Genomic DNA, 21915 nt, shown 5'->3' on the forward strand with positions numbered 1-21915 from the left:
CATAAAAATTTGTAGAAACGTGAAGTTTCCGCGAAGGAGTGACATGCAATGTCGATGCCATTAGGGAAACTACGAGCGCTCATCACCCCGCCTATGCCACGACTTCGAAGGCACTTTAAAAATCACCGCGTGGCAGAAAAGAAATACAAGAGAGTGAAACTGAGAAAACAGATTCTATTTAACTGATTAGATGGTTTCTCAGGCTGCAATACTACACCCCCCCCCAATACTTTATCGTAGGTGGCCCCGAACTGCATGACAGCCACTTTATAAGCTAGTGTTTGAACCCTTTCCTCACGAATTTGCTTCTTACCTGCCGGTATTTAATGATGCCCCCTTCTATCTTGTGCTGTGACCTTGAGTCATTGCAAAAAAGAAGCGGATTTCCATGACATAATTTGTGTCAATTAGAGTGATGCTTCAAAGCATAAAATTGCCTACTCATACTGCAAGCAACTAATTCTATCATAGGTAGGCTCACTGCTCACCAGCCTACTCTCTCATTCCAACAGCAGCCCAACATAATACATTTGCCCCCAATGTACCAGAACACACATCGAAATGAATTGAAGTCATTATGCAATGCCACATGTTTCTTTGCTTTTTGTAATGTAAAGTGCATGCCCATTTTGTAGGTTCTCCGGTGCCATCTAAGTTTTTGCAAGAGAAATTTTGCATTGCATCCCTTTCTAAATGTGGCCAGGAATTGAACCCAAGACCTCATGCTCATCAGCACAACGCCCTAGCCAGTGAGCCATCATGGGTAATAAAGCCGCACAGAGTGAATTGTTTGGGATATTGCACTGTATGAGCATAAAAGAAAAATTTATTCTGCATGCATGCTTCTGTAGCAGCACTTTGTTGCATGAAAGAGCACCTGCATAAGGCATAAGAAAACTACTATGGTGTGGTCTGCTCAGCTAAAAAGGTACTCACGCGTCTGTATGGTCAAGGAACTGCTTTTCATGTGCATACCAAGGCCGCAATATTGTAGCGATGCCTTTTCCTATGCTAATGCCTTCCTTTTAGCATTCGTGACTGGTCAGAGCAAAGCTCTGCCCCAACAAAATCTGGGCCGAACAACGCTACAAAAAGTGACATTTTAATCTTTCAAAAAAAAAAAAAAAAAAAAAAACAGCATGCAACAGCACGAGGAACATTCGGAGGACGGATGCTGATGATGAACCTGCTGCACAGCTGTCATCCTTGGAAGCTGCAAGAATGACGTCTCAAAAATGCCCAGCTAACGGGCACGCACGCTGCCTGCCCACTATCAACAATGAATGCCATTTCACGCTACAAAAGTGTAGAGCATACTGTTCTTCCTAAGGAGAAGCCACTCACCGAGGACGCTGGCCTGCGCCAGCACATCGTCCAAGTCCCGGCGTGTCACCCGGCCCGTGCGACGCACCTCGTTGTCAATGCGCTGCAGTGCCCGATCCAGCTGGTGGCCCTGCCACTGCGAGGAGGAGTTCTCCCTCTCCGCTGCAGCTGCCAGCACAGTGGCTTTCCTGTAGCACAGAGCAAAGAACAAGACACTTGTAGATCGAAACATTACGGTGTTTCAGTACAGTGGAGACAGCACAGCTCGAGATGCTTAATTTGTATGAAAAAGACTTACAGAGACTTCCTTAACCGAGTACCGACACAATATTTCCAACTACTCATTTCTTCTTGCATTAAATTAGACCTCTAAGCCCTAGAAAAAAAAAAAAATATCAAGAAGCCTCAGAGTGCCCTAAGCAATTTAACATAATAGCTTTTCTTTAGCCAGTTTCAATTATTCCCAAGAGGTATTGTGTCCTGACGCAGAATGTGGTCACATGGGAGGAGCACATTGTGACATTTTGACGCTCGCTTCTGCCTGCTCTGTCGCCTCCTATGCTGCTCCGCGTAGTGACGGACGATGCGGCAGCATAGCAGACAACTGAGCGAGCCATAGCGATTGTCAAAGCCACGCAGTGTCCTGCTCCCACGTTACTACCTTCTGCGTCACGATGTCATGACACAGTAGAAACGAAACAGAAACTGGCTGAAGAAAATCTATTACATTAAATTATTTAGAGTGCTGTGAAGCTTGCCAGCATTTCGACATGAAATGTCCTTGAAATCGGTCAGAGGGGGGTCGCTTGCTAAAACCGTGTGTAACAAAAAGATGTTATATATATATCGCTTATATCTTTGCAACTGCACTACCTACACGCTTTACTTTGGTATCGTTGTGTAAAGGAGTCATTACTCGATCACGCATGGGTCATGTGCACAGATGGCGTCGTCATAGTGCCAAGCACAATGCAATCAGAGTTAAATTTAGCCACTTGCTAAGCATTCAGAGAGGCATAGCTTGGCAGTGCATTTGCTGATCTGAGCAGGAGTAATCGCGTTTGAGAGAGCTCACTGAGATTGTGGCTGCATAGTAGGCATAATCCATCAAACTCATTGTGGCTTCATAGTAGGTATAATCCATCAAACTCAAACCTGTGCTCAGAAGAATTTATAAGGCCTACTACAGGTGCGCAACATTTAGCAGAAGTTTCATGCTTGCTCGGTCAAGGGGCACCTCGTCCAACATGCAGGGTCCAGAAATGGCATGAAGAGACCCGAACAGCAAGACAGAGGGATGCCAATTCGCACCCACCACCTTTGACCACGGCGGTCCCACTATGAATAGGGAGCAAGCAAGACTGCAAGATTAGATTTAGCTTTGCATGACAAAATCGGAGCTAAATTTATCCTTATGTGCAACAGTCAATGCAGTGAGGCAGGCTAGTTGGTTCAGACAGCAGTGTTCAGAGAGGCCTCACAATGTCATAGTAGGTATATTCCATCAAACTCAAAGTGGTGCTTATCGGGAGTTACGAGGCCTTCAGGTGTACGAAATTTCACATTTGCTCAGCTGTAGTACCTCTGTGTACGACATGTAGGGTCCAGAAATGGCGCGATAAAACTTGGGTAGCAAAATGGAGGAAAATCCAATGCCTCTGAACAAAGTAAAACACATCCGACTCCATAGGGAGGGAGCCACAACCATCCAAGAGCGTGGTGGGCTCGAGCAGTACCGGAGAAGGTCCCAAGATAAAAGAACTGAACTTGTTTTATCTAGGGACCTTAGTGCAGGGCAGTCTCAGGCACCAAAGTGCACAAAGACCCTCTGCAAAACAAACGAGCCCATAACGAATTGCAAGAGAGCATGATTTTTGCAAAGTTAGACCGCAAGACCCCCACTAGCTGTAACATAACGTAGTCATGTAAGCTTTCCAATGCATGAATAAATGCAACTTGTGTATTTGGTCAAGTCACTTCTGTACCTTAGTGCCCATACACCCTCTGCAGCACACACAAGATGTTTCTTGTACTCCCCTGTGGCTGCGTCCTTGATACAGCCGACCCAATTTTTTTTTTTTTTTTTTTTTTCGGATTTAGTAGTCTAGAACCATCACTCAGTGGCGCACCGACGGGGGGGGATTCGGGGGTTGGAACCCCCCCCCCCCCTGAGGCCAACTTAACCCCCCCTTTTGTTTAACCCCTTTTCTTTCCTTACGCATTTGAGTACTGCAACTAAGATGTAAGACGCGCAATCGTCTGCACACTTGCAAAAAGCGCATTTTTTTTACAATTTCTCGTGAAGAAATCGAAATTAGTGCTGTTTAGATGGTATTGGCAAACTGTCAACCCCCCCCCCTGGCAGAGATTCTGGGTGCGCTACTGTCATCACTCAACAACAACGAGAAAAAGAAACGTCGAAAATATCACGTCAGTACTCCTCTATTCTACTGCACATAGATCATGAACAGTCTCCGCAGCGCTCAACTGCTGTTTATACAATACCTTGTACATAAGCATTGAGAAGCAGTGAGCTCATGCTTGCCTTAAGAGGAAACTTTAGCTCAGGGCCAACTCAGATTTCCCTGTTCAAATACAGGCGAAATTCAGAAATGCTTTCGTTACACAATCAGTGCGCTGATATGCATGAAATTTGCTGGATTTGAGAGACAATTTCGTATTCTACTAAATTTGGGAAGTAGAATCAGGATTTTAAAAATTCTACGAAAAAAAAAAAGAAACAACCAAGAATTTCTAAGTTGACAACCCCCCCTAAAAGCTGAACAAATAGGTAACTCCGTACCAAAAACAGACATTGCAGTTATTATTAAACTGCATCTGTTAGAGTAACCAAAGTGGTCAAGTATATTTGAGGTCGTAGCTTACATGAAATTGTTACAATTGTTACAAGCGGTTTTGCAAGAACATATATCACCGAGTTGTGTGTAATAAATACATCAATTTCGTCTGCTTTAAGTGTCTCAAAAAATGCAGTTTACATAATTGCCATATCGTGTTACAATGCTGTAAACTTCATTAAGAGGAAGCTTTAGCTTGGGGATATTCACTGGCATCGTCCCCGTCTGCTGGAAACATATATTATCGAAAGAAAATTGAATATAAAACTATTTAGGGCACTCTGAGGGCTTAGACATGTGCTTTTTTTGGCTTAAGCATAGTCCCAACACACTGAACACTTCAGACACCAGGTTTCATCCAGCTGAGCTACTAGATGCTACCTTCGAAATTTGGAACAAGGCGTCCTTTTAATAGTTAATGGCGTTCAGGATTCACTGTGCGCCGTGTGGTTTTTCAAACCGCGCCAAAATGTTTTGAAGTCGTAAAAATAACACTAATAAGCACTGGACCCCTGCCAGTAAAAACTTTGTTCATGCTTGGCACAAGCAGTATTTTAAGAAATCTACAGGTTTTTCTACTACTATATTTTATCTACTACTTTTTTTATGACCAGTGGCAACACTGGTTGCAGCGCCCCTTTCGCAAATGTGACTTCATTCATTTTACCTGTTAGAACAAGATTCTCATTTCAGACCAAAATTATTTACTGTATTAACATTTGTGTGCAGTTTATATTCTCGTGATTGACGCCTTAAGTTGCTTAATGTTGGGTCTGCTGTTATATGTCCAAAATTTGATGTCCCCTTACTTCTAGTGGAAAATGACTACTAGCAAACTACAACTGTACAAGTTAATATTGACTTTACTTTTAGTGTTTGTTTCTGTCTTTATTACTTGCAATATATCAAAGAGTTCCTGCTTAAAGAGATGTGGCTGCTAATTTTGTTACTGAGTAAGCTGCTGAAACAAGAAACAATACTTGGTGCAAGCAATGATAGCCTGAGTATGCATGTCACAAGTAAATGAAACATTAAAACATGTAAATGAGTAAAACACATTAAACAGTGAATGGCATTACGTTGGCCTGTCTGACATCACGCAAATGGCGGTAAATTATAAGGTATCAACTGTATAATGTCGATTTTTGCACTCATGTGCTGGTCAATGCAGACGTCGGGAATGAGAGCATGCATTCTGTAACAGGCCAATGAAAAACTCTGGAACAGGCTATTGAAAATTCACCCATACGACATTAAGCTGGTCCATGTGAACCGCTTATAATTTTCACACTGTTCAGGCAGTCCATAGATGGGGGCGAAAACGTTACGCACCATGAATGGCACTAGTTGTAATAGTTCTCTTGAAATCGGGTTTCAGTTTGTGTCTCGTTACGGGACGGCAAGCACGTCTTCAGAAAGCCGACGACTGTGCCAAATTTTCAGACCACAGGCACTGACTCTGCCAGGACTTGACCGATGGATGTCCAACGAAATCAGACTCACCTGTTTGACCTCCAAAGCAAATGTCTTTGTCAAAAGGACAGCTTCTGACGGTCATTCCTTGCTGTAAGAACCACTCCGAGAGTACCGGTTCAAAATGCGTTTTAGCCATCGGTTCTTTAAGCGTACTGCTAGTTTTAGAACGCTTGCGCAGGCAGTTACGAGGGAACCAGTGCATCATGTGCGGTGTTACTAGTTCAGGCAAGTCATGATGACGATAAACTGATTTTCTGTTCGGAATCCCTCCTCTCCTCTGACGGTCGTTTTGAATGCGCTGATAGGAGTACCAAGTTAGGATACAGTGTATACGCACAGCCAATGGGGAAGTCCTGACCGTGCAAACAAAAGAACGAGAAAAAAAAAAAGAGTACAGACAAATGCAGTGTTTTTGGTTATAAACTCACTAATAATGTTCAGCCGAAAGTTATAACACGTGGAGAATTGCGCCGACCATCACTTACCGTTCGGGGACATAGGTCGTGATCGCAAGCTGATCTTTGCAGAGGTAATACGACGCTGCACGAGGTGGGCAGGCAATCCGTGAAAGCAGTCGGCAAGCGGTTAGAACTTTGGTAACACTCTGTACAGAACGCACTACACCAGCCATGCTTGCTCGCCGGCTGTCCTTCGGCGTGCTTCGCTTACGATCGTGCCTTCGGCTTCGCCTGCGTTCCCTTGCGAGGTTTTAATGCTTTGGATTGAATTGGATAGTCGAAATGGAAAGCGCGTGAAAAAGAGCCAATGTTGGCAAGTAGTGATGATGATAGTAAAAGTATCCTCGCTTCTTGCATTCACAACTGAAGAGAGAGAGAGAGAACAACTTTATTTAAGACATAACGAAGTCGTTAAATTAGCTTGCCGGTTGTCCGAAGGGTGGTAGTCACATGAGTGCGAATCCTCGAGAACGCTTGTCTCGGTTTAAACTTCTTCCTCCTGCCACCGGCTCGTGCGCTAGTCTGCTAAGTTTCTAGGTTCTGTACAACGTGAGGAAAAATGACGTGAGAAGACGACACGAATTCATTTTTCTCTAGGAGAATAGTTTACGAGGCAACACGATTAATCACACTGCGGCAGACTGAATGTGAGACCAGAAAGGCACCTTGAAGTCATTCTTTGCGCTGCATAAAGGTGGTACAAAAAACTCGGCAAGACATATTTGACCCACAAGCGGCTGCTTTCGCTTACGACATCACACATCTCCATCGCTACTCAGCATGGCCTCCAAGATGTAGCATTTTATCTCGGAGGCCATGTGCGCAGATAAATAGATAAAGGCACAGTGGCGCCACGTCGAGGCGCTCGACTTCATGCGACGGACTGGATTGCCCTGGATTCGTACTTCTGAGCGACTGGAGGTGCTCGCGACGAAACCAACGAAACCCACGAAACAGCTGGCAAGAGCCACGGCGGCAGTTAATCTTTGCTGCGGCACATTTGCGTGCGTTAACCGGGAAGCATGCCGCCGTCGCACGCAGCATGGCCATTACGGCCGCATCTTCTTCGGAGGCCGACGTGTTAAGATGCGTCGAACGCGGCTGGCCAGCAACGTTTTAAAAGCGATACCCAAGAAGCCGCCACACACGGGAAACCATCATGTGAGTGGAAAGCGTTCGCTTGGAAATAATCTCTCTTTGCCAGCGTGTCGTCTCCTCCGTGCAGGGCTATGGGGTTGGGCAAGCTGATCGGCTGCGTGCTGGTCATGTGGCTGCTGGTCGTGCTGATGATCAGCGGACCCCTGTTCCACAGCGGTGAGCCGGACGAGCAAGTGCTGGCACGGCTCACCCGGGCCGTGGGCGAGCTCGAGTCGCTCAAGCAGCAGAACGAAGAGCTGCGCTCCCTGCTCAACGCCATCAAGTGAGCTTTGCCATTATGCAGTCGAGTAGGCGCGCGAAAGTCCCGAAACCAGGCGGTTCGTGCACTAAAGCCGTTTTTCGTGCATCGCAACCCTTGTAGCACGCACACCTGTTAACTCATGTGCGCGCTGCGAGGATTACGTAATGACGCGTCGTCTGCCGCACTGCAACTGTAGTTTCGTCAGAGCGCTGATAGACAACTGCGTTGGAATAGCTTTTTTTATCCTTCACACTGCGCGTGAATTCACACGCACATATTAGCTTCTACATGCGAGGCTGTCCTTTAGTACTATCGCCAAACTCACTGACTTGTAAATGTCAAGTCATGAATTGCTACGCAAACAATGCGTTTGCGACTGCCATTTTGGCGGAAGGATCGAGCTCGAAATTTTTCTTGTTTATCATTAGCGATATCATTAGCAGTGGTGATGAAGTTGATACTCGCTGCACACCATCGGTGGCGGACAGATAGATAATTTAGGTGTCCGCCGCCGATCCTGAGAGTTTCCCGCTCTGCAACTTCCATGTTTACTTTTTCTTGATCATGCGTGAAGCTGATGGCGTCTATGAAGCTGCTTATGCCCACTGACCTTTATGAGCGCTGCTGTAACCTTTTGTCAAAATGGTTTCAGTGTCTTTTTGTGTAGAGCTCGCATGCGCATGTCCTAAGGGCTGGCATACCTGCTGCTTTTTTGCAGAGAGCCGAGCAGGAAGGAGTCCTTAAAGGAGCCAGTTCACCAGCAAGCAGCAGGTATGGCTGATTCATGCTGGGGAGGAACATTGCCCACTTGAGTATAGCAGAGCACTAATAATTTTTGACAGTGAAAATTTAAAGATGATATCACATTACTTTCATGCTGTGTCCCTTCTCTTTGCTGTACTATGTGCAAGAAGAAGACTTGTATTGTGGGAGTACCACCTGTCAGACAGGATTAGAAAAGTTGCAGCAATGCATGCCTGCTAAAAATTTTAAATTTAAATTCTGGGGTTTTGCATTGCAAAGCCACGACATGATTATGAGGCTTGCCATAGTGGGGTTCTTTAAATTGTACCCTATACACGTTACACAGGCGTATTTTTATTTCGCCCCCATCGAAAATGTGGCTGTCGCAGCCGAGACGTTATCCTACGCCCTTGGGCATGTATGCCTGCTGTTGTAGGGAAGGAATGAAGAGCTTACTGTTTATTTATTCATTTATTTATTTATTTCACCCTCAAGGCCAAAGGCATTACAGGGGAGAGGGTAAAAAATACTAGCAATAGCAAAAAAAAAAAAAGAATACGTAGTGAATAATAACAATGAAAAAGTCAAGTAAACATGTTAGCATACAATGTTGGCTAGTGCATCGCGAGAAAGTTCATTATCACCAATAGATGGCCACGTCGGCGGGAAGGTGGTTCCATTCAATTGTTGCGTGTCGTAGAAAAGAACCAGCAAATGTTTTTGTTTTACGGAACAGTATGCCTAGCTTACGACGATAATTACTGCGATGCAACATGTTCTGTGGTGGAAGAATAAATTTGTTGTGAAGAAAAGTATGGTGGTATATTTTATAAAATGAATTCAGGTGGCAAAAGTTTCAATGAGCTGCTATAGATGGGAGGGAAAGGCTGGCTTTCATGGCTGTTGTGCTCGCAGTACAATGGCAGTTAGAGGATAAAACGAGCCGAGTTACTCTGCACAAACTCCACAAGTATTGTGGAGTGATAAGAAATTTGCAGATAGCCCGTAACCTTGTGCTGCATTCAAGCGATGCTGTTTTTCAGCCACCATCATGAGGGATTGACATGGGGACATTCTAGTAGCCGTTCGCCTGCTCCATTGCGTACTTGTATGCTTTGTGCTGTTTTTCCAGCCTTCCTTCTCTGAGATTTGATGTGCCGATCTACTGCTGCATGCCACTATGCAAACATTGTGTTTACACGGACAGATCCAGCCATAAGGTATGTGATAAGCGCACAACGTTCAATACAGTGTTCAGTACACTGATTTCACATGTGAAATTGGCAGCTGTGGGGCCATGACGAGCATACGTTCATTAATTGTAACAGTTAAGTGTAGCAGTTTTTATTCACCAGTCACCCAGTATAATAAAGGAATGCGTACAGCACACATGTGACTAGTATATCTGCTTTTCACAATCATGTACTACAGCACTGCCGTAATGAGCTGTATCACTCATCGAAATTCGTATAGCTGACAGCAATCATTTCTTAAGATAAGGATGAGATGCCAGGCAGTGGTGGCTTTGACACACTGAAGAAAAATGTAAAAAATGGTTGGCATTATGCAAAATGTCTATAGGTGAATAACACAAAGGTGCACTGTTTGCTGGTAGTTGTAATTTATTGCAATCGAAGGAAAGAAAAAAAAAGAAAGGAAAGGCCGTGGGCGTAATAACCGTCTTGCCTTCTAGTGGACATCTGACCTGCCCTGCAGTTGGGAAAAAGAGCGAATGACTAGAGGAAGAGGAGGACGTAAATAATAACTAAGAAACATAACTTCATACCGTAAACTACAGCAAGAACAAATGATTTAGATAAAACAATCTGGTGGACAACCCTCCCCTTACCATGATGTACACACATCCACGCAGGCACACAGAAGTGTGTTGCTCAGCCTCTTACCACTGTTACGCACAAAGCCCTTCCCATCTTCTTCAGGCAAGGTATAGCCTGGCTGCCATGAGTTATTTTGTGAGACTGCACAATGCCATCGGAAAACAGCAGCGTGGTCTCAAAGCCTGTGGCAAGGCCCTGGTTCCCGTAGGTACTCCGGAACTTGCGGTGTGCAGGCACCTGCGCCAGGCCACGGAGCATGAGGCGCCCTACACCATTGCAAGCACCACAATTGAGGCAGGCACCGTTTCTCACAAGTACTAACAGCTGCCGGGTGCGGGCACTGATCCACGTACAACCTAAGTGTGTGTAAGCTGAGCATGTTGGCTTGATGCTAGTATGTGGGCCCTTGGTTGCTGATGGGCCTCGGTGGGCTCCTCCTGGCGACGTGGTCAACTGGATGCCGAGGGTTGCTTGAACTGCCGCTCATGCATAGTCTGCGGGCACAATGCAAGAGCCGGCTGTGGTGTGTGTATGCCACAGCCGTTAGGCATTTGGCCCCCTCGTTTCCCACGAAGCTGTCCACTATGCCATTGCCTTCTAGGACTAGGTCATACCTGCTCGATCTGTAGTTCCCACTGCACGGTGTAATCACGCAGAAACAATCCAGCAACATGATCATGACAGGTTGCTTGATAGTAGGGACCACGCAAATCATTTGGGGCATGATAAACCCCGCAGGTCAACATGCAGGGTGCGGCGAGCCCAGCTTAGAGTATGAGGTGCGCCGGCGTAAGGTGGCCAATGGTGTCCAGGAGCTCTGGTTCTATGCACGTGCACAGCTCAAGAAGTTGCTGCCCAGCCTAAAACAGGAAGACAAGGCCACCCTGCAGCGCATTATCGATGATCTGGCCATGCACCGCCGGTAAGTTCCACATTGATCACCTTCTGATTGAGGTAAGCGCAGCTTCTGCTTTTGAAATTTAATCGTTTCTCCACAGAACTAGCAAAGCAAACTTTGTGCCTCTGCATTTAGGTCTTGTACTTACAGCATTTGCCAGCATAACCATGGTTGTTCTTTATTTACTCATTTCACAATCATGCAGGCCAGATTGACTCAAGCAGGAGGGCGAATATGATTTTAAACAAATTGGTATGAAATTCGGGTACCAGATAGACAGCCTTAATAAACAAAAAAACAAAGATGAGTATTCACACTAAGATATGAACAGGGTTATATCTCTGCACTTATATGCACTTATAGAAAGATGATTTCAAACAAAAAGCATATTGATGTAACAACTTATCTTCAAGTCCTTACGTATAGTTCTTGCAGTCCCTGTGCATCGAAAGCTTTTGGCCTGTGTCCGTATTCTTGACTGATCACTTTTGCAGATGTCACCTTCAGTGCACGTTGGTCACCCAGTGGCGTTAGATGTGACGAAAGGCATCATGTCGACGGGTTGCGCAGTTCTTTGACAGTGTGCTCGAGGTTGGTTCACGTTCAAACCACTGCACTGCAGCACCATCCAGCTGGACCTGGAGGAGATGCGTCGGGCAGACGGCCACGACGCGTGGCGGCAGGCTGAGTCGCGCGCCCTGACGGACTTGCTGCGCTCCCGCCTGTCGCAGCTGCAGCACCCGGCTGACTGTGGCCGGGCGCCCAAGCTGGTGTGCAGCCTGAACAAGGGCTGCGGTTATGGCTGCCAGGTGCACCACGCCACCTACTGCCTCATCACGGCATATGCCACGCGTCGCACGCTAGTGCTCCACTCCAAGGGCTGGCGCTACTCGGCTGCTGGCTGGGAGAGTGTCTTCCTGCCAGGTCAGCAATAGCTGCACGGAGGCCGCGCCAGGCGTTCCCTGGTCGGCCGATATAGCCAGCGCACCCGTCGTTGAGCTGCCCATCATCGACAATGTGCAGCCGCGGCCTGCTTTCCTTCCCCTGGCTGTGCCTGAGGAACTTGCAGCGAGACTCACGCGGCTGCACGGGCAACCCGCGCTGTGGTGGGTGTCGCAGGTGTTGGGCTACCTGCTGAGGACCGCAGCCCAGCCTGCAGCGTTTCTTCGACCAAGCGGCACGCGAGATGCGCTTCCAGGGACCTGTGGTGGGTGTGCACGTGCGCCGCACCGACAAGGTGGGCACCGAAGCTGACTTTCACGGCATCGAGGAGTACATGGAATACGTGGCCGACTACTTCGAGCGGCTCTCTCTCAAAGGAGGAAGCATGCCCCGCCGCCGCGTCTACCTGGCCACTGATGACCCCAAGCTGCTGGCGGAGGCACGCAGCAAGTGAGTGCAAGGGCATGTGTTGACTGCACGGCCACAGTGTACTTCAAGTTACTGTCACCTACCCGGTTCAGGGCAGTGTCTGTCCTTCATCGTCAACCACAGAGGCTCGAACTGTACTGTAGTACGTGTGTACTTGCCATCGTGCCTCTGCTTGACTTAGAGGTGCAGCAAGCGGTGACAATTTAATTAGACGAGAAACGAACACAGCACCAATTGGAGTATGGTACAAAACAGTATAAGCGTAGCTTAGCTTTGACAATCATCCTCGATGGTTTCTGCACAAAGGTTTTTGAGCAGTGTTGTAGTGATGCTTAATCTGCCATTTTATTTCATTTAGATTCTAGTGCTGTTCTTGTTTCTCACAAATGCTGCTCTATGGAGTAACCATGCTTTTAGTGTGTCCATATTAACCTGGTGCGTGGCAGAATACCTTTATATTATTGAGCATTTGATGCTATAAAATAAACCTCAAATGTCTGCTAGGACTATACAGCAAGTCCTAATTAAACTGTGAAATTGGTGTACTGAACAGGTTCTTACGCCAGAAATAGGGTTTTCCTAAGCATCCTGTTTTGACATTTGGCAGAAAGGAGACATTTGACAGAAAGGAGCAACAAGGCCGCATGGGACTGGACAAGCACTAGTACAAGTTTCGTTCAATGTTGAGAGCAGATGCAGATAGACACTGCTTCGAACTGACCTGTTACAGCTGTAGTGTTGTGACAAGTGACAATGCTTGTGACATTACAGGTACCCAGACTACCACTTCTATGGGGATAGCCGCATTGCCAACACGGCTTCCTTGGGACAACGTTACAGCTCGGAGTCCTTACGGGGTGTCCTGCTTGACATCCACATGCTTTCCCGCTGCGACTACCTGGTCTGCACCTTCTCCTCTCAGGTAGCTGGCCACTTTTGTCGCTGCAGGCAGTGCAACTCATACTTCTCGCAATATCGGCGTGCTTGCTTGCCACAAACCTGCACTGTATTAAAGCAGTTACTGCTAGTTGAACAGTACATGACGGTATGAGAAAAATCTAATCCGAATACCTGCTTATTTTGGCCACAAAGCACTCATTCCATAGCTGGTCTTAAAGGGACACTAAAGAGAAAAATTATTTGTTTTGTATGAGTAAATTACCCTTCTGCAATATCAAAAACACCACTCTTACCACAACACAATGCTTGGTAAGCCAGAAAAAGTGCATTAACAAAGACGAGGGGCAATGCCTCCTTGAAGTTCCTGCACCAGCTCGCTGTGACATCATGGATTTTGGCAGAGTCTTCTAAGGCCTAGTTAACTATTTAGGGGTAAAGATTGACTACATTGTGTTCTAAATGAGCCAAAGATTGAACATCGCGAGTTTCGGGAACTTTTGCTCAGCCAATGTGGCCTCAATACGAAAAAATACTTCGAAATTCGGGACGTACCGGTGTAGGGGATTTGACACAAAATTCAAGAACTGAAACGTTGACCTTCATTTTCTCTTCTAACAATCTACGTATTATTTAGAAGTTAACACGACAACAGAGTTTTCAAAGAACGCTTTATCCGTCTAAACAGATTTAGCGTTTTGCTTTAGTGTCCCTTTAAGCACTATGTGGACCAAAACGCAAATTGTGGAGCTTGAATTAAACCACTGTTACAAAAGCAGCTTGATATGGAAATGGAATAACGCATACTATAGCACAAATGGTTTCCAGGATGACGTACTGACACGGACCGAAAGGGACGACGACACACGCTGGACTAGTAATTGAATGTTTATTCTTAGTTTCCCACACCTGTGCTAGTCCTTTGCAGTTGCTAGTCCAGTGTGTGTTGTCAAACACACCTCCCAAATAGCGCTCCACGCGACCAAGAGCGACCGCCGAAACGGAGCAGTGTCGTGATCCGTGTAAAGTCCAAGGGTGATAAGATTCTATCGTGCCCTGCGCTCTACGTTTTGGGTGCGAGTGAAATCGTGCGAGGGTGAGCCAAGAAGGATGGTGGTTTGATGAACGCTGTTTACCCGCACGAGTAAGGTCAAATGGGGGGAAGGTTCACGTTCAAACCACTGCACTGCAGCACCATCCAGCTGGACCTGGAGGAGATGCGTCGGGCAGACGGCCACGACGCGTTACTGCTTGCTCACGGTAACGAGAACAAGCGCGAGGTGTAGGGGGTTCAGGTTTGTGGCTCGTCTCGTTTTCTAGCGCACGACTGTCAATACGCAGCCCACGTGCCCTGTGTTAGAGGTAATCTGCCGCATGTACAAATAGTGAGCGTGCCGAGATGGTGTGGCATCACGTGCGCTGTCTTCCCGCTCGTTTAGTACTGGAGGTTGTGTAATTGCGAGTTTTGGAGATGCGTTGAAGCGAGAGGCAGACAATCGCATTGGCTTCCCGCTGCCGGTGCTTTTCATAACGGGGTCCCGCTGCAGAAAGCTATAAGCCGCGTGGGCAGAGTGCACGTGAAAGAGTAGCTGGCTACGCATCGTACCGCCAATGTGAAGATGTTGTCGAAACAGCATGAAACCGTATCTTTCATCGCCGACTCTCAAAATTCAGCAAAATGTATTTTTATTATTGAAATTTGATTTTTCCTATTGCCCGATAATTCTGAAAATTTTGCGGACTGTTACTTATTTGCATAAAAGGTAGAGTTTCAGTGCAGTTGAGCCCGGATATATCGAACCCACATATAATGAATTATTGTGTATATCGAACAGCCCCTTGAAAATCCCATGCAAATGTATAGGGCTGGCACACACATATATATAATGCCCATTCACCAGCACATACGATATATCGAATGCAGCGCCATGCCGAAGACCTCAAAGTGCACTTCTGTGTCCACTTTGAGGCCTTCTGGCACCTGGAGGTGGAGAAGAGAATGTGCAGTCAGTTGAGCCATGTGGGTCGTGTGTGTAGTCAGTCCAGCCCCGTGGAGCTGTTTGGCTAGCCCGCGTGCTAGCTTGAACTTCTTTACGATTTTCTTGGCATCGTCGTGGGAGTTGAGTGCCTATTCGTGTGTTCATTTTCTGCAAGTGATGGCTGCTGCAAGTGTGAAAAACATAATCAACTTGGACTTTGAAATGAAGTTGTCGAGAAATTTTTTTGCACGTAAATAAATTGCGCTCACCTTTTTCTTTCTTTTTTTATTTTTCCAAGTTGCCTGTAGTAACTGCCTGTAGTAACATAGCGGCTGTCGGGCACATCAATCGGTAAGCCGCCGTTTGTCTCGGGGCCTATTATTTTATATATTGAATTACCTATATATCGAACTTTTTTGTGATACCCTTTAGATTCGATATATCCACGTTCAACGAAATTTATATAATAACAAAATTTTATATAATGAAGCAGATTGCCGATTTTACTGGCTTCGTTATATCGAGGTTTAACTTATAATCAAGCTGAAAATGCAGAATTGGCGTGTCTTTGACAGGCAGTTAATACAGTTGAACCCGGGTATATCGAACCCACATATGGCGAATTATTGTGTATAATGTACAGCAGTAAATTACCTTGAAAATGTTTTTATAAAATTTTTATTTGATATAGCGAATTACGTATATATATTGAACTTTTTTGTGATCCCCTTCAGTTTCGATATATCCGGGTTCGACTGTATTCATGTTTGAACTTAAGAGAAAAGGGCATCGAGCACAAGGGATAAAAAAACTAGATTAGGAGTTAAAAATGAGACTTGTGTAGCAAATTAGTGTTATCATTTGTATGGAGAAATATAGCATAAATGTTACTTTTTTTATTATATCATCCCTGCTGCATTGTGAAAGTGGTTAGTAAAAAATAAAAGAAATGGTTTTAATTGAACAGTAAGTAAACTGGTTTAAACTGGATCAAATTAGTACATTTTTTGTTCCAGAGCTGAACTGAGCTGAAATGTCTGAATCATAATGCAGACTGAACTGAAAAGAGTTTCGGTTCAACGTCCTGGTTTACACAGCTTGTCCATGTGACGAATGATTCACTTTCCAGTGTGGGATCTGCTAGTTGGTTGTTCAATGACTATTCAAACCCAGGAAATCGATGATACCACCTATCACATTTTAATAATTGCGACACATTTCATGAGTCTATGCAAATACAGCCATATTTTCATGCACAAGTATTGTGGTGTCTAACTTAGTCTGATCTCTATCGAAAAACGAACAGGTTTTTATATGGGAAGCCCATATGAACACATGGGGATCAATTAGGACATGCCCCATATGATATATGGGAATGTACAGGCTTTGATATGGGACTCCCATATGTTCATGTGGGATTATTGGATGTGGTGCTTATGGGTTTTTAAGAGTAGAAATACTCCCTGCGGTAGGCACTGTAAGTGGGTATATGATAACACGCACACAGTCGTGATATGCTTGCAGACTTGTCGCATAAATGCCGCCACCTCTGAATTTTGAAATTGACTCGTGCGCAGGTTTGCCGCTTGGCCTACGAGATCCTGCAGCTGTCACACGTGGATGCTGCAGATCGCTTTCATTCGCTTGATGACATCTACTACTTCGGAGGCCAGAAGCCCCACAACCAGATCGCCATATACAACCACACTGCCCGCTCTTCACAGGAGATCGACATCCGTGTGGGTGACACACTGGGCATTGCAGGAAACCACTGGGATGGCTTCAGCAAAGGCGTCAATCGACGCACGGGCCGGTCTGGCCTCTACCCGTCATTCAAGGCTGAGGAAAAAGTTGACTCTGTGCCCTTTCCTGTGCAGTGACACTGCCTTTTTTACCTGCTTTTATGCATATTTTTCTTCTGTGTGTTGGAGACGGTTTTTAACCCTTGCTGTTGGTGCACTCCCGATGTGCCACTGGCAAAACAGGGCCACCGACAAGACTCCTGGGAATGTGGACAGCCCTTCTTACTTCTTTAGGTTCTTGGCAATTATTTTGTGCTTGGAAAATAATAAAGTATTCGATTGATTGTACTATCACTCCTTGTGGATGATGTAGAAACAGACTCAAGTGTGAGTGTTAGGGTCCTACTTTTATTATTCTAATTGAGCACAGGGAGCTCCTTTGTTTCTATGGCATCACAGCTCTGAAAGCAAAAATAATTTATTCTTGGGCAAGTTGTTTGGTGCTTGGTGTAGCCATTGTAGTGGAACCGTGAAACAAACACCAAGAAAAGAAAAACGAGCACCACGTGTGCTACACTCACAATTGGTTTATCGCAGTTTCCCAGACGACCCCAAAAAGACGTACAGAATATTGTGTAGGAATGCAGGTTCAACACGCCAAATAAACCATTAAAAAAAACGAATCTCACTCCAAATGGACAGAAAGATGTGTTACTGATGCAATCCATACCGGTTTTCTCGATATGAAAAAACTCCAAAAGCCTGTGTGCAGTTGTTTCTTTGCTTCTGCCCAGAATCCTAATCTCGTAAACATTGAAATATGAATAAAGGCTATGTGCATTTGCCTGCACATTGCATGGTTTGCAAGTGCGAACCTCGGTCTAGCAGTAATGACATTTGTGACTCACTAATTAATCCAATGTGCACGCCTGTGAACAAATAATGCCCAACCATGTAGGTAAAGGTGCTGCACCAAGTGCATACCTGAAGCTGTATTGTTAGGATAACACTGCCTGTATATAGGAAACTGATTGCACGCAACGTAATTACACAGCGGGCAGCACGCAAAGCAAGCTCGGCTGGACTGCTGCCTGGGGTGAAGGAGTTTGAGCCCACAGTACAGATGCAGTCATGCTTAGTTTTCTTCATGCAATCAATTTGCCTAATGTGTGATGCCGATCTTATTAATATAAGTTTACTTGCGTTAATTCAGTGCCGACGAAATTGATTGAATTATCCGGTGGGTTGAAATAAACAGGAAGAAAAATGCTGTAACACATTCCCGATTTATTTTGCAATATTTCACGGAGCAATCTTCGCAATATTTATTTTGCGAGTTATTTTGCAATATTTTACATGCACTCTTTTTGGCCGTCCTTGTTGGCTTCGACTTTGTGGTCAGACACTCCCGAGCAGACCATCACGTCAGTTGAAAGAAAAAAGGTTGGGGGGGGGGGGGGGAGGTGCTGCTGTAGCTACTGCGATGTGCGGACCCTCCCGGAAAGCAGCACTTCCTACATGCACCGAAACTCTGTGGCAGCTACGGAGGGAAGTGGTGCCGCGACTACGTGCACTCATTGTAAAGCAACAAATCAGCCCTTGGGGATGCCTATATTCCATCGCTGTACAAGCAATTTTGTTTGTTCTTCACTATAGAAGCACTCAATACACATGGCATATGGGAATTCAGCTGGATGGTATGAAATCCTTCGTTGTACAGGTACGTTGTAGAAGGCGTACCATGCATTGTAGTCATTTTCTTGTGAACTACCGCTTTCGCTTGAACATATTCGCAGAGCAGTCAGAAAATAGACTTTTTTGGCGAGAAATGACGCGAGATCGGTGCATTCACTGTTATCGTCTGGTCCGCCGGATCAGACGCTACTGCTAGTAGTTGCACTGTTATGGTCACTATTGTGGTCAGGCGCAGCTGTGCTGACCAGTAAAGTTTGAATTATCCGGGGAAAGCCATTTTCAGGATGGAAATAGCGATAGTTGGAGCCAATAAAGTTGTATTAGTGCTGACCGAGGCCTTCAATTGGGATCGAATTAACTGAAAAACTGAATTACTGGAGTCGTATTAACGGAAGTCTACTACTGTATTTGAATTCTGTGATTATCACTGTCTTTTCTCTTGCATTTGTGTTTTTGCATAGTAGCTTTGCATGCAAGTATGAACCAACTGTAGCCCATGGCCACTGCCAATTGACTAACCGTTGACGCAACATGTTGAATACACCAGCTGTGTGCATTGCCGTTAATCACCGTTAATATAGGAATTTCCATAGCTGGAAATTCTTCGTTGGGACGTTTGCTCAAAGCATACTAACGAAATAAAAATTTGGAAATTGCACCAAGGGATCATGCACGTGCTGTTTAGGATTTGCAGAAGAAGTAGAGTTTGATTCTTTCAGTAGCACTCTCATATCATAATGAAAAAGTTATAAAAAAATGAACTAGTATATGACGAAGTGATTCTTCTGATCATGACTAAATTATCCTTCTCTTCCTAATTCTGGCAATTAAGACGAAATCTACCGGTGTGCGATGCTGCTAACGGGCCTCCTCGATTCCCCTGTACTTTCTGAGCTAGTTCAGGGGGTTTTGCACCTCGCTACATATCGGGTCAAGCACCGAGTAGTGAACGAGCAAACTGGAGTGAGGGCCACAACGTCGCGGTGTCTTGCAGCCACGTGACCGCCGTGTACGTCACGAAGCGAACCCCTCCGGGAAACGAAACCGAAGCTGCTCGTAGAAAAGCTTTTACAATAAAATATTTAGGATGCTGTGAGGCTTGCCAGTATTTTATGTCAGGGCCTTCACTTAACGCAAAAAAAAAAAAAAAATTCCATTATATATCGCATCAATACCCTTTTCAGAAACCCCTATACCGTATAGGCTCGTGTAAGGGCCGCGCCTCCAACTTGGCAGCCGAAAATTTGGAGAAAAAAAAAAACATTTCCAATTGGAGAAGCAATCATGTTCGGTGCGCCAGTGCCGCGCGTGCGCATCGACGAATTTTCGCGCACTGCGTACCGGGGGTGTGCACAAGTCACCGACACCATTTTGACCAAAAGGTTCTGTCCTGTGTAAGGGCCGCACCTCGTCAAAATTAAAAAAAAAAAAAAGTATGTGCCATGCACCGCATGGTGTGCCTATCATAGTGCATTGCAGGAAGGTGTATAATAGCGATATAAAAGTTGTATAATAAATGTATTATAGGAGGAACACTTGAAGGGAGAGTGCCATCTACTCATTTTCGCGTCTGTGCCAATCACCGACTGGATCCCAAATTACTTGCTTATGCGGGGTGTGCCAACTATCATGCACCGAGAAATATTCAAATGCCACCTAGCTGGACAGAACCAAGGTAATGTCTGCCGTCGCTTGGAGATACTCTGATTATTTTTGCATTCCGCCTAACATGCATAACTAGTCGTAGTTAATCAACTTCCCAAATATTATAATTAGATGAAAAGTGTCAATGAGAAAATTGTAGAGCAACATGAAAAAAAAAAAAAACTCCCGATACAGCTTATTGTTGCTCAATACGTACTACATAAAAGTGTTTTTCCGAGCGTGAAAGAAGCCCGCGATTACACGCAAAGTGCCTCGAGCGGCCAATTGCGCGGCAATTTTGCGTGTACTCGCGGGCTTCATTGAGCACCGAACGCGCTCAAATATTGCTAGTTTGTTGCAAGGACACATACGTTTGGACATGCAATTGGCATTTCAAGCTCGAAAATTAGGCCCTAAGGAACAGCAACGTATAATTATCTTGTGCCAAAAGAGCACGTGCCACTCTCGGAGCGCACATGGTCCTGCTGATGAAAACGAAGCCCGTGTGGCGCGCAGTTTCTGTCCAATCTCCCATGGTGGGTACGAGCCACTCTCGAAGGCAAGCAAGCAAGCGCACTTGCCTTCGAACCGCTGTACGCTGTCAGGTCCGTACCTCAGCCCGAAGATTTCAGGTGAGGCATCTGCTTGGACACTGCAGTCACTTCCATGCCAGGTGAATATATATGTTGCGTTATTAGTGCGGACAGATGATGGAGACAGAATATATATGCTAATTTCAGCAGATTATTTTACTCGGAGATGTAACATTCCTTGAGTAATTTGACGTGAGGTGAACATACATCAACAAATTCATTCTCTAGGCATAGGCTATCCATTCAGTTGGCTACTGTAAAAAATATAATAAACTTTGTCCTGGGTATATATTTAAATATATTGTGTCAGCTGAAATAAAAGAAAATGTTGAAGTGAGGAAACACGGATGAGGAAGCCGCCGCTGGCGCTTGTCCTCCTATTGTGAGGATTTGCCGAAATAAAGCGAAACTATAAATTAAAAGCCGTGCACGTCCGCGCCAACAATGATGCCGTAAGCTTTTAGCCACAACAAAAGGGAAAAAAATTACACCATCTTCCCGTAGGGGAACCCTGAGTAGTTTCCGAAGCAGCCATGGGGTCGACTCAAGTTCCCATTAGTTTTCAGATCGGCTTGTCGCCGCTGCCGTTTCGTGGCAGCGGCTCGAGCCCTCTTCTCCGCGGCGCTGTCCGTGGCACTCATCGCGGCGTTGCGGGAGGAGAATGAGAGGACGAAGTGAATGATGAGTGGGCGAAGCACCGGGGGTAGGGTGACCTAGAATATGGAACCGGAAGAAGAAGCAGTCGGAGCCGGAGCTTGGCGTACATATGCTATACATATACATACAAGGAGAGGAGGGGGAGGAGGATGCGCATGCGCAGTGCGGGTGTGGACGCCGCACGGCGGATGGATGGAGGGACATAGCCCCGACCATAAGCTGCTTCGCATCTAAAAGGTAGAGGCAACGCAAAATAATCTTCAAATTATGTGGGTAACACAACTCCGGTAATTACACTTTAGGGGCGGGGGGTAGGCTATACGGATCCCCTGGTGGGGGGGGG

General features: G+C 45.7%; 2 protein-coding genes across 2 annotated transcripts in view; one reads left to right on the forward strand and one right to left on the reverse strand.

The window, feature by feature from the left end:
• The window catches only part of LOC119457624 (leucine-rich PPR motif-containing protein, mitochondrial), a 66542-nt gene extending 60162 nt beyond the window's left edge, over positions 1-6380 (reverse strand). Inside the window, exons 1-2 of the mRNA XM_037719247.2 lie at positions 6143-6380; positions 1345-1511 (exon numbers count right to left, since the gene is read on the reverse strand). Coding sequence (XP_037575175.1) covers positions 1345-1511; positions 6143-6288 — 313 coding nt within the window. The 5' untranslated portion in view covers positions 6289-6380. The remainder of the gene's footprint in view (positions 1-1344; positions 1512-6142) is intronic.
• A 654-nt stretch (positions 6381-7034) lies between these two features.
• LOC119457625 (alpha-(1,6)-fucosyltransferase-like) lies at positions 7035-17331 on the forward strand. The gene is given in 9 exon segments (XM_049670284.1): positions 7035-7276; positions 7341-7535; positions 8233-8285; positions 10847-11018; positions 11617-11917; positions 11919-12134; positions 12136-12386; positions 13137-13287; positions 16819-17331. Coding segments are annotated over 9 exon segments (1644 nt in total). The 5' UTR covers positions 7035-7274; the 3' UTR covers positions 17122-17331.
• Positions 17332-21915: the final 4584 nt, after the last annotated feature.

Source organism: Dermacentor silvarum, chromosome 7 (genome assembly GCF_013339745.2).
Source record: "Dermacentor silvarum isolate Dsil-2018 chromosome 7, BIME_Dsil_1.4, whole genome shotgun sequence".
In the NCBI taxonomy this organism is placed as follows: domain Eukaryota; kingdom Metazoa; phylum Arthropoda; class Arachnida; order Ixodida; family Ixodidae; genus Dermacentor; species Dermacentor silvarum.